The sequence below is a fragment of the Saccopteryx bilineata genome, chromosome 3 (genome assembly GCF_036850765.1).
Source record: "Saccopteryx bilineata isolate mSacBil1 chromosome 3, mSacBil1_pri_phased_curated, whole genome shotgun sequence".
Classification (NCBI taxonomy): Eukaryota; Metazoa; Chordata; class Mammalia; order Chiroptera; family Emballonuridae; genus Saccopteryx; species Saccopteryx bilineata.
The window spans coordinates 214,353,936-214,365,431 of record NC_089492.1 but is presented as its reverse complement, the minus strand read 5'-3'; the positions used below and the strand labels follow the sequence as shown (position 1 = coordinate 214,365,431).

Below are 11,496 nucleotides of genomic sequence, written 5' to 3'. Positions count from 1 at the left end.
CCTTTCTTATCCCACAAATCACCATGGCTGACATACTTTTAATGATTTACAAATTTTAATCTACTTGGTCATGTTCTCATGTAAACAAATTTTATAGTTTTCAAAATGTTGGCTTCTAGTACAGGGTAAACAATTGGACTGGGGATTTTTTAATACTCAGAAACTAAACGCAGTATCCTACAAATAACACTTGTCTCTTAAAGGCTTAAGAATCATGGAAAGACTGATGTAGTATTTTTTATTGTTCAAAATGTTACAAATAATAGCACTGCATTTTGGTCTGTAGAAGTCAAATCAAAGATTATCTTCCTGACTACAACCCTGTTGATTTTATTACCATACGCAAAGCACTAAAACAGAAGCTGGCTAGAGAAAACATGAAGTAGGGCTGGCAGATAAAATATAAGTCCAATTAAATTTTAATATCGGATAAACAAATTTTTACCATAAATAGGTCCTACATATTATGTATAATAAAACATTATTTGTTGTCTATCTAAAATCAAACATAATTGCGTGTCCTGTATTTTTATTTGCAACATCTTTCAATTCTTTCTAGAAGATTCTTATCTTTATCAAACTTACTATGTAACAGGGAAATGAATGAATTTTCATAATATAAGGCATACATACATAAGTACAATAATACAATCAGGTGACAAGATCTCCACTAACTACCACAGAAGAGTACCTGGAAGAGATGTCAACTGCAGTTCCTACATTTTGATTGGTGGATAGGTGGTTTAGTGTGATGATTTTACAGAATTCAGATGTCATGAGTTAAATCCCAAATTCACTGCTCATCAGCTGTGTAACCTTGGATAAGTTAATCATTCTTTACTGTAAAATGAGGCTACTTTATTAGCTTTACTAGGATGTTTGAGGATCACAGATAATGTATGCACCAAGCACCTGTAACATAGGAGGCATTTCCTAAATGGCAATACCTACAGTTAACATCACATGGCAACAGGGTATTTGTCACAAATATTCAAATGTTAATGTTATGCAGTAACAGTAAGACTGAATAAGTAATTTTATTTCCATGATATATTTACACTGTACAAACTGTTGAAAAGCACCCCACAAGTTCACAGTACGTTACAATATATTTACTTAAAAATATACCTTTATAAAAGGCTCATAGAACATTGGCATGTCAATATGTGACAGAATTCTCAAAGTATGTCATCAATTCTGTGATAGCAAGTATGCTTCCAAGTGTTGTCAACTTCACAAACAAGTCACCATTTGAATTTTAAATACATACAAGTTTTAAATAAAAAGTGAATTCTACAATGGAACGTTTCTGCAGCAATACGTATTAGTTAATTAACATGTAGTTTCATGGAGATGTTTCATAATAATTTACAACATCAACTTATCTGCCAAAAAAACCATTTCAATAAGTTTGCAGTCCAACAATGTCATTATTTGTTGTTTTCTACTTTTTCTTCTTTGTTGGTTCTCCTGGTTCTACTTTGCGCTTTTTAGAAGCATGCTCATCTCTTTCATCATCTTTAAACAGGAAATGGAAGAGTTTGAATCAGTAAATTTTGAAAAGAATTAAAATTTCATTGACTTTATAACAATATTACTGTCAACTATTGTTTCTTTCAGTTTCTCAATAAAAACCAAAAGCTTTTAGAACTCTGATTTTAAAATTCAAGTAAAACTAGGAAGACTTTTTTCAATTGTTATACAAAATTCAGTGACCCTTTAGTGCTACAAGGTAGCTTAAAATAAAATCAGATTGTTATGAAAAAGCTATCCTTATGTATTCTAGTTCACACATTGTGTATACTTAAATATATAATCTATACTTTGTACAAATGAAACATTTTACCAAAAAAAATCAATTTAACCATAATGTTATTTAAGTGGCTATCAGTTATTCTTTCCCATCCAATCAGCTTTCTGCACCTTCTTTCAAACTACCCTCCTTATCTTATCCCCAGGCCCCTTATATTTTGCAGTTAAAAAAACAAAAAAGCACTCACATGTAGATGTTTCACTGAAAGTGCATTTTCAATTCTGTCCTATGTAGTCAGTTCTCCCTCACCCTCACTTCCTCATTCCCAGGAGGGTGAGAATACTCCAATGGTAATGAAAAACAGGTATCTTTCCCCTGCCCCTCATATTGTGAAGAATTTTGAAAAGGGAGGATTAAAAAAAAAACAATCCAAAACACAATTACATCCTTTATAACTTTTCAAAAATGTTATTATTGTCTGTAGCCACAGAAAATTTCCAATTAATAAAAATGTTGTCAAAAAATAAAAAAGCAGACCCTTTTATTCAAGTGAAAACATCCATGTTCAGTAAAACACAGGATAGCACACAGACCAACTGTTGCTAATTTCCCATCTCTCTTAACAAACGTGTTACTTAAAGAACTCCATATAAATGGAATAAATAACATGTAGAAGATGTTATGATTTACAAAATGCCAATTTATTTTAAGCCTATTAATGAATTCATTGTACTTTGACTTTTTTTCCTCAATCAGCAGATGCTCATAGTTGAACAACTATCACGTGGCGCTCTATAAACTCTTTTGATGTTGTAAGGGTCCTCTTAAAAAAATTTATTGATTTTAGAGAGAGAAAGAAACATAGATCTGTTCTTGTATGTGCCCTGACTGGGGACAGAACTGGCAAATCTCTCTGTGCTTTGGGATGATGCTCCAACCAACTGAGCTATCCTTGCCAGGGCAAAAGGGTCCTTCCTATTAAAAAATTTCGGAAGTAACTGATATCAGATCATAAACTATAGAGGAAATATACTTAAAACCTTAAACCTTAAATATCCTTCTGCTAATTATACCATACTCAGAATATCTCCTTTGTTGATATAAATAATAATTAGTACAAAGAGCAGGTGGATTCATCTTCATTCATTTTTTTATTTTTTTATTTTTCTGAAGCTGGAAACGGGGAGGCAGATTCCCGCATGCGCCCGACCAGGATCCACCCGGCATACCCACCAGGGGGTGATGCTCTGCCCATCTGGGGCGTCGCTCTGTTGCAACCAGAGCCATTCTAGTGCCTGAGGCAGAGGCCACAGAGCCATCCTCAGCGCCCGGGCCAACTTTGCTCCAATGGAGCCTTAGTTGAGGGAGGGGAAGAGACAGAGAGGAAGGAGAGGAGGAGGGATGGAGAAGCAGATGGGCACTTCTCCTGTGTGCGCTGGTCAGGAATTGAACCCAGGACTCCTGCACCCCAGGCCGACGCTCAACCACTGAGCCAACTGGCCAGGGCCCATCTTCATTCATCTTTAAACACAGCACGGAGACATTATTCACTCATTTCATAAAGCACTATAAATTTATGTAGACAGTAAGATAAAATACAATTCATATCAATGAATCGTCCCAGGAATTTACAAACCAAAGTTTTAATGTTTATTATTTATGCACAAAAAAGATCTACTCTACAAACCAACAGAACATATAGCTTAAACCAATAACTTCGTTTTTTTTTACAGAGACAGTGAGAGAGTCAGAGAGAGGGATAGATAGGAAGGGAGAGAGATGAGTATCATTAATTTTTCGTTGTGGCACTTTAGTTGTTCATTGATTGCTTTCTCATATGTGTCTTGACCGTGGGGCTACCGCAGACCAAGTAACCCCTTGCTCAAGCCAGTGACCTCGGGTCCAAGCTAGTGAGCCTTGCTCAAACCAGATGAACCTGCGCTCAAGCTGGCGACCTTGGGGTCTCGAACCTGGGTCTTCCACATCCCAGTCTGACGCTCTATCCACTGCACCACCATCTGGTCAGGCTAAGGCCTTTGTTTTTTAATTGGGGTTTAATTATCATCATGCTTGACTTTAGAGATTATTTTCAGTACTAATATAAAAATTAAAATTACTTTCTAACTCTACAAGAAAATCGACTCAACATAATAAAGACGATCTTAAGACACTTGTTTTTAATCTACTTGTTACAAGTACATTTACTGAACAACAAAAATACAAATTACGAGGTTAGAAAAATAACAGAAGAGCTAATGCCATCTAGTGACATAACAAGGTATTGCCTTAAAACCAGAATAAGAAAAAAAACTGTAAAACTCCCAAATCCTGAAATGTTAGTTCAACTTTACTAATCTGTGCCACATACTACAGATGCAGTAGTAAGAAAATAATTTTTTCCTTTTTTTAAAATTGAGAACAGGGGAGGCAGAGAGACTTCTGCATAGCCCCTACAGGGATCCACTGGGCAAGCCCACTATAGGATGTTGCTTGTTGCTCAGCAACCGAGCTATTTTTAGCACCCGAGGGGGAGGCCACAGGCCCAATTCCAGGAGCCAATGGAGCCACTGCTGTGGGGGTGCGGTGGGAAAGATGGAGGTGGGTAGGGGGGCGTGGCAGGGGTAGGAGTGGAGAAGCAGGTGGTTGCTTCTTCTGTGTGCCCTGACTCGGAATCAAACCCCAGACATCCACAAGTGGGGCAGACGCGCTACCACTAAGCCAACCAATCAGGACAAAAATAAATTTTCTATTATGGAATTCCTATTACAAGGTAAATACGTTTAAATTATTAATACAAACTACAGTAATTTTCTAAATCAACAAAAAAGCATTAACTACTTTGGCTAAACTTTCATGATTAAATGTTAATAAAGCTAGAATAACTAAGCCTTACTGATCTACATTTTACAACCATTAAACAAGAGGTGCCACCTGACCTGTGGTGGTGCAGTGGATAAAGCATCAACCTGGAAGGCTGAGGTTGCTGGTTCGAGGCCCTGAGTTTGCCTGGTTAAGGCACTCTGTATTTACTTTTTCTTCCCATTTTCTGCTCTTTTGACTATTAATTTCTTCCAGGTATTTTAAAAGAGCTGGGAAAGATTCAAAACCGGTCACTGAGTCTTACTACTTATAATCTAAGTTTGATAATCTAAAATCTTGGTAACTTAAGAGTATGTAGTTTCTAATACAGGACATTTTCTTTTTCTTTTATTTTATTTTGTATTTTTCTGAAGCTGGAAACGGGGAGAGACAGTCAGACAGACTCCCGCATGCGCTCGACTGGGATCCACCCGGCACGCCCACCAGGGGCGACGCTCTGCCCACCAGGGGGCGATGCTCTGCCCCTCTGGGGTGTCGATCTGCTGCGACCAGAGCCACTCTAGCGCCCGGGCCATCTTTGCTCCAATGGAGCCTTGGCTGCGGGAGGGGAAGAGAGAGACAGAGAGGAAGGAGGGGGAGGGGGTGGAGAAGCAAATGGGCGCTTCTCCTATGTGCCCTGGCCGGGAATCGAACCCGGGTCCCCCGCACGCCAGGCCGATGCTCTACCGCTGAGCCAACAGGCCAGGGCCTACAGGACATTTTATAAATTAAAAAAAATAGCCCTGGTTGGGTAGCTCAGTTGGTTAGAGCACTGTCTTGATAAGCCAAGGTTGCAGGCTTGATTCTGGATGTAAGAATCAACCAACAAATACATAACTAAATGGAACAACAAATCAGTATTTCTTTCTCTAAAATAAAAAAAAAAAAAAATTGAGGTAAAGAATGACGACAGGAAAATCGATTTTATAATGACTTTATTAAAATGGATGGGAGTTTGAAATGGCAAAAAAAAAATCAATTCAAAAAATGAAGGCATTTATTACAAAAAGAAGATAATTATGTTCAAAAACCAATATTAAATGTCAAAATTGAAGTTTTTAAGAGTATCTTTTAATCTTATAACCCAGTTTTAAACTGGCTGAGTGTTTCTGGATCCTTTTATTGTTAAATTTAGTTAAAATTTTTTCCCACTGATTTGAGAGGAAAGGGAAGATAGGAGGGGTTGGGGGAGTCAAGGAGGGAGAAAAAAAGCATTAACTCATTGTTTCACTTAGTTGTTCCATTTAGTTGTGTATGTGTTGATGTGCCCTGACTGGGGGTTGAACCCGTGACCTCTGGTGTACCAGGGTGATGATGCTTTATCTATTGAGCCACCCAACCAGGGCCAGGTCCTTCCGTTTTTGATATTGCCAACATTCACTTTCTGGAGGAACATGACATGATCAGGACGTCAGAAATTATAGCAATTAGCAGTAGTTTGCCACATATTTGGAATTCTTTCTGTCTGAACTTGTTAGGCAAGCTGGATAAAAATAGATAATTCTTCTCACTATTTGTCCTGCATAGATCATCCTCGCCTTTTCCATAAAAGAATAATGGAGAGCATCAGCTTATCGCTCCTTAGTTAAGAGTATCAACTCTAGTGGCCTTAGTGCCATTCTTTGTATACACTATTTCTCAAGCATTCTATTAAGTTTGAAAAACATCAAGCGACTAAATTCCAGTTTAATAATGCGTCATTTCCATCTGACCAGTGGTGGCACACTGGATAGAGTGTTGACCTGGGTCACTGAAGTCTCAGGTTTGAAATCCCAAGGTCGCTGGCTTGAGCATGGTCACCCGGCTTGAGCGTGGGATCATCGATAAAATCCCACGGTCACTGGCTTGGCTAGAGTGGCCACCCTGTCAAGGCATGTATGAGAAGCAATAAATGAACAATTCAAGTGCCACAACTATGAGTTGATGCTTCTCATCTCTCTCCCTTCCTGTCTCTATCACTTTTGGGGGGGAGCACCATTTCCATTTAAGGACCCAAATTTGTGAAGGGTAAGTATCTTAGAGCTTATTATTTTCTACTTTTGTGAACTTAGGTCACATAAATTCTCATTTCCACATTTCCCTATATATTTTCACAGTGTTCTAAGGATTATTTATGCAGAAATATTTTATTAATTATGCAAAATACATACTATACAATATGGAGTACTTCATTTTTTAAAAATATTTGATTGATTTTTAGAGAGAGAAAGGGGGGGAGAGATGGTGAGAGAGACAAACACACCAGTTTGTTGTTCCAATTATTTTGCATTCACTGGTTGAATCTTGTAGGTGCCCTGACCGGGGATCAAACCTGCAACCTTAGTGTACCTGGACAATGCTCTACTGACATTCCTAGCCAGGACACAATATGAAGTATTTTAAATGCCACCGTAGTTTTGCATGTCTAAAAAAGATGTCATTTATTCAAGATGTATCTTAATTAGAGACTATTCCACATTGGGAAATCAGTGAAAGAAATGAAAAACTCAAGTAGAATCAAAACTGGAATAAGAACAACCAGTTAGTTACCCTTTCTCTTAAAACAAACAAAACTCTACATGGTTGTAAAAGCTAAGCAGGTTGCCCTTGTGTTATGGGAAGATCACACCCTTTCATATAAAATGATAGTCCAAAATATTTAGTCCAATTCAACAACTGTCCACTGAGTACTTACAATGCATACTACAAACTGACACAAACATAAGAAAGACCTGGATGCTGCTCTTTAAGGAGCTCATTTTCATTAAGTCAGACTTTGAACAACTAATCACATAAAAGGTGATAAGAGCAATCCACAGCAGAACACAAAAGGCACAGAGGAACAAATGATTAGAGGGAGGTAATAGTTGAGACTGTCTTCTTAAGAGTTGGATTTTGACTCATTCAGTGGAGAATGTCAGCTTTTCTCCAAAGATGTATGTTAAATTAATTCTAATATGTATTAACATCAAAGATTAACATTTAATAAACATGGAAATAAAGTTTAAAAAAAAAAAGAGTTGGATTTTGAAGGATAAATGAGTTTACTAGCCAAAGAAGAAAAGAACAGTCTAGATTAAGGTGCAACATATACTGAAAGGCATGGGACTATATAATACCATGGTCTATTCAGTTCTGTTTAAGATCTTAATGTGCTAGAAAGGGGGCCATGTGAAATGAGGGTGGAGAAAAGGCAGAGCCTTATCATAGAAGGTTTTGACTATGCTGTTTGTGAAGGGCATTAAACAGGTGACATAATAAGATATGAGTTTTTGTTTGTTTATTTTTGTGATGCAGAAGCATCAATTCTCAGTTGCAGCACCTAAGTTGTTCACTGATTGCTTTCTCATATGTGCCTTGACCGGGGGGCTACAGCAGACAGAGTGATTCCTTGCTCAAGCCAGCAACCTTGAGTCCTAGCTGGTGAACCTCACTCAAATCAGATGAGCCCGTGCTCAAGCTGGCGACTTCGGGGTTTCAAACCTGGGTCCTCCACTTCCCAGTCCAACGCTCTATCCACTACGCCACTGCCTGGTGAGGCTAAGATATGAGTTTTTGAAAGTGAACATTAGCTGCAGTGTGAAGGATGGAATTGGGGGATGAAAGTGGGGAAGCAGAAATTACTGTGATTATTTATAGTCTAAGTAAAAGACAAAACTATATAATATTATGAACGAAGACAAGACAACTAAGTCAACTTCCTATTGCTATTTTTAATTACTATATAGAAACACTCAGTTAATTTTGTCGCACTAATTTTGGCTCTAAAGCACAACTGCTTCAATATAAAATGAAGCCTTCACAGCTGCAATCACAAAATAGAACCTATAAATTAACTTCTACCCTTCTAATAAGATCATAAATCACATATACTACTGCTTGAGATATCAGAAATTTCACCTTACAACCCAAATAATTTATGATCTTTCTCTAAAATGCAGCAAATACTACTGGTTTAGATATCAGACCTTCAAACTCAACTTATACACTATCTTTTTCAAAAACAGTAAAAAACATACTCAAAGACCATCATAATTTGCTAACTCACTAGATTTCGTTCATTAACTATCTCGAGCTTCTTAAACTCATCACAGGGACCAAAGGTACTATCACCCGAGTCTGACTGTCCTTACCTGACTCCACTGTCTCCTCCCCTTCTGGTAGAAGCCTAGCTTTCTTAACGTTCTGTGGGGCATCATCACCATTGTCCTCATATATGTTAGACCATTTTATTGCCATATCCAGCTCTGGAGGGGGAGGTTTCTTCTCAGTAGCGTAGGTCTCCGGAGGTGGAACACAGTTTGACTTCCAGATTTTGAATTCCTTTGGAGGCTGTTAAGCAAACACATTAAGAAGCACTGTGACGAACCGAGGTTCCTATCAACAGTATGGGCACATGCACCTCCCTGCCGTTCCATTATTGTTCAGGTTGACTTTTTTTTTTTCCATTTTAAAGATACATTTTTTTTTTCCATCAAAATCACAATACCGTTAAGTGAAAAGCCAAAGGGTTCCCTATACGAATAAAGCTAATAACTTTTAGTTACCAAAGAAGAATCCAGTCTCAGAGATACTACGCCAAGGCTGACCCCTTCAGGAGGCTGCAGCAGACACTGTCTTGGAGGCAGCACCGCAGGCACTTCGGCGTCAAAGGGAAGGGGTCTCGGGGTGAAGCTGCAGCGGGGGGGGGGGCGGGGGAGTCACCACCGTTAGTCCTGGCCACGCAGGTCGGGGCACCGAGCGCGGAGGTTTGGGTCTCCTCACAAGCGGGCGGGGGCTGCGGGTCCGACCTGACACCCACAGGCTAGGGGAGGGGCCCGGGCTCCCCGGGGCTGGAGGCAGGAGGGGACGGCGCGGCGGCCCGCAGGGGGTGACTGCGTGTGGGGGAACGGACTTCCGGTCCCCAGGAGGCGGCTCAGGAGAAAGGGGGCGGAGGCCGGGACCAAGATGGAGAGCCGGGGTCGGGAACCTCACCTCCTCGGGCGCCTTGACGACGTGCCTCTCCCAGTCTATCTGTTTGTTGAGCGGATTGTAGAGAAAGGCCGGACGAGTCACGCTCCGGAACAGCTCGTCCGGTCCCGGCAGCCGCTTCTCCGTCTGCTTCCCACAGCCGCCCGCCGACTTCGCCGCATCCGAAGCCCTGCGATTCGTGTCCTCCGGCTCGCTGTTGTCCTCCTCGTCTGAGGAGCCTGAGCTGCTGCTCCCGTAAGCTGCGAAATAACTCAAAGGGTCCTTCTCCTCCGCTGCCATGACGGCCACGGACGACGACCGACGGCTCCGCCGGAAACCGGAAGCTGTTCCAGGTCCCGCCCCGCAGCTGGCCCCGCACCAACTCTCGCAGATAATCTCGGGGACACCGTCCCCTGGTGGCTCTGCCGCGCTACTGCACCCCGGCTGAAGTGCTGAGGCGGAAGAGGTCACATCTATTCAATATTTCCAAGCAGGGGCCCTTGTTCATTTCTGTCTGAGGTGCACTGAGAAGAGGACCTCAGTGATCCTAGCCAAAATCAGCATCCAGTAAGAATTTATTAAAGGCACAGAAAAGCTAAGAATTTTGTCTTTTTATTGCCACCTCACTTTAATTCTTGCCCAGAGAAAACGAGCTGCTCCTGCTCCAGCTGCATCTCCTCTTCAAAATAGAAAACAAAAACGAACAAAAATCACTCAGTGTGCTTCCCTTAGTTGTCATGGAAAACCTCTGTAGGTGGTGGACTCATCAAGTCAACTTAGTCTTCCTTTGGTTGACCTTGTTCTAGCGCACTCTAAACAGCCTCTCTTTGATGAAACTCTTCGATTGCATCCCACCACTCCCGGGTCCTCCAAAATCTGGTTTCTCATTGTCAGCCTCCTTCCATGCCTGCTCTGCTCTGTATGGCCCTTAAAAGTTGGTGTTTCCCAACATATATCATCTTTTAGCAATACTTACTACCGATTTTCTACAGGATGTTACAAAGTTGCAAGTCAGCCCATCCCTTTTATTTTATTATTTTTTTAAACAGAGACAGAGAGAGAGAGTCAGAGAGAGGGATAGACAGGGACAGACAGACAGGAACGGAGATGAGAAGCATCAATCAACAGTTTTTCCTGTGACACCTTAGTTGTTCATTGATTGCTTTCTCATATGTGCCTTGACCGCAAGGCCTTCAGAGACCTTGGGTCCAAGCTGGTGAGCTTTACTCAAACCACAAGAACCTGCGCTCAAGCTGGTGACCTCAGGGTCTCGAGCCTGAGTCCTTCGGCATCCCAGTCCCACGCTCTATCCCACTGCGCCACTGCCTGGTGAGGCCCAGCCCACCTCTTTTTATGGCATTAACTACCTTCCTCTTGCAACTTGTCTTTCTCCTCCAAGCTCTGTACCATTCCTATATCTGGCTCTTAAACTTTCCATTGGAATATTGTGCTAGGGTCTCAAACACCCACTTTTAGGATGAATTTCTTTCCACACAACTTGTGTCTGCATTTGTGTTCCCTCTTAGTAAGTGACAAGCATGTGCCTAGTCATCAGGAAAACCAAAAATCCTGAACTCTTCCTGAATTAAGAGGGAATGATACCCAAGTGAAAGTGATAAAGTTGGACTCAGTGTAAACATTTACAGAGCCCCACTTAAGGATGCCTGCTCATTTACACAACACATTCATCTCAACACAACAAACATGCTTTATTTATTTATATTCCAAGTAGCCCTCCATCTCCCACTTTAGAAGAAAATCTGAACTTCTTACAATGGTCTGTAACCCATCTATGTTTGATCCTTGCTACTTGTAAAACCTCATCTCAATCCAGGCTTAGTTCTCCATAGTCGCCCCTCACACTTATGTTCCAGCCACACAAGGCTAATGTGGTCCTCCGTGACTCACTCCTGCCTCAAGGGCTTTTGCACTCGCTGTTACTTCTGCCTTAACTT

At 40.8% G+C, this 11,496-nt stretch overlaps 1 protein-coding gene across 1 annotated transcript; it reads right to left on the bottom strand.

The window, feature by feature from the left end:
• Nucleotides 1–224: 224 nt before the first annotated feature.
• On the bottom strand, nt 225–10,411 carry C3H1orf52 (chromosome 3 C1orf52 homolog). Its single transcript, XM_066268772.1, has 3 exons — nt 9,566–10,411; nt 8,725–8,923; nt 225–1,518 (listed from the first exon to the last, which is right to left on the bottom strand). The coding sequence occupies exons 1-3, from the start codon at nt 9,839–9,841 to the stop codon at nt 1,445–1,447; spliced, it is 549 nt and encodes a 182-aa protein (XP_066124869.1). The 5' UTR covers nt 9,842–10,411; the 3' UTR covers nt 225–1,444.
• Between the last annotated feature and the right edge of the window lie 1,085 nt (nt 10,412–11,496).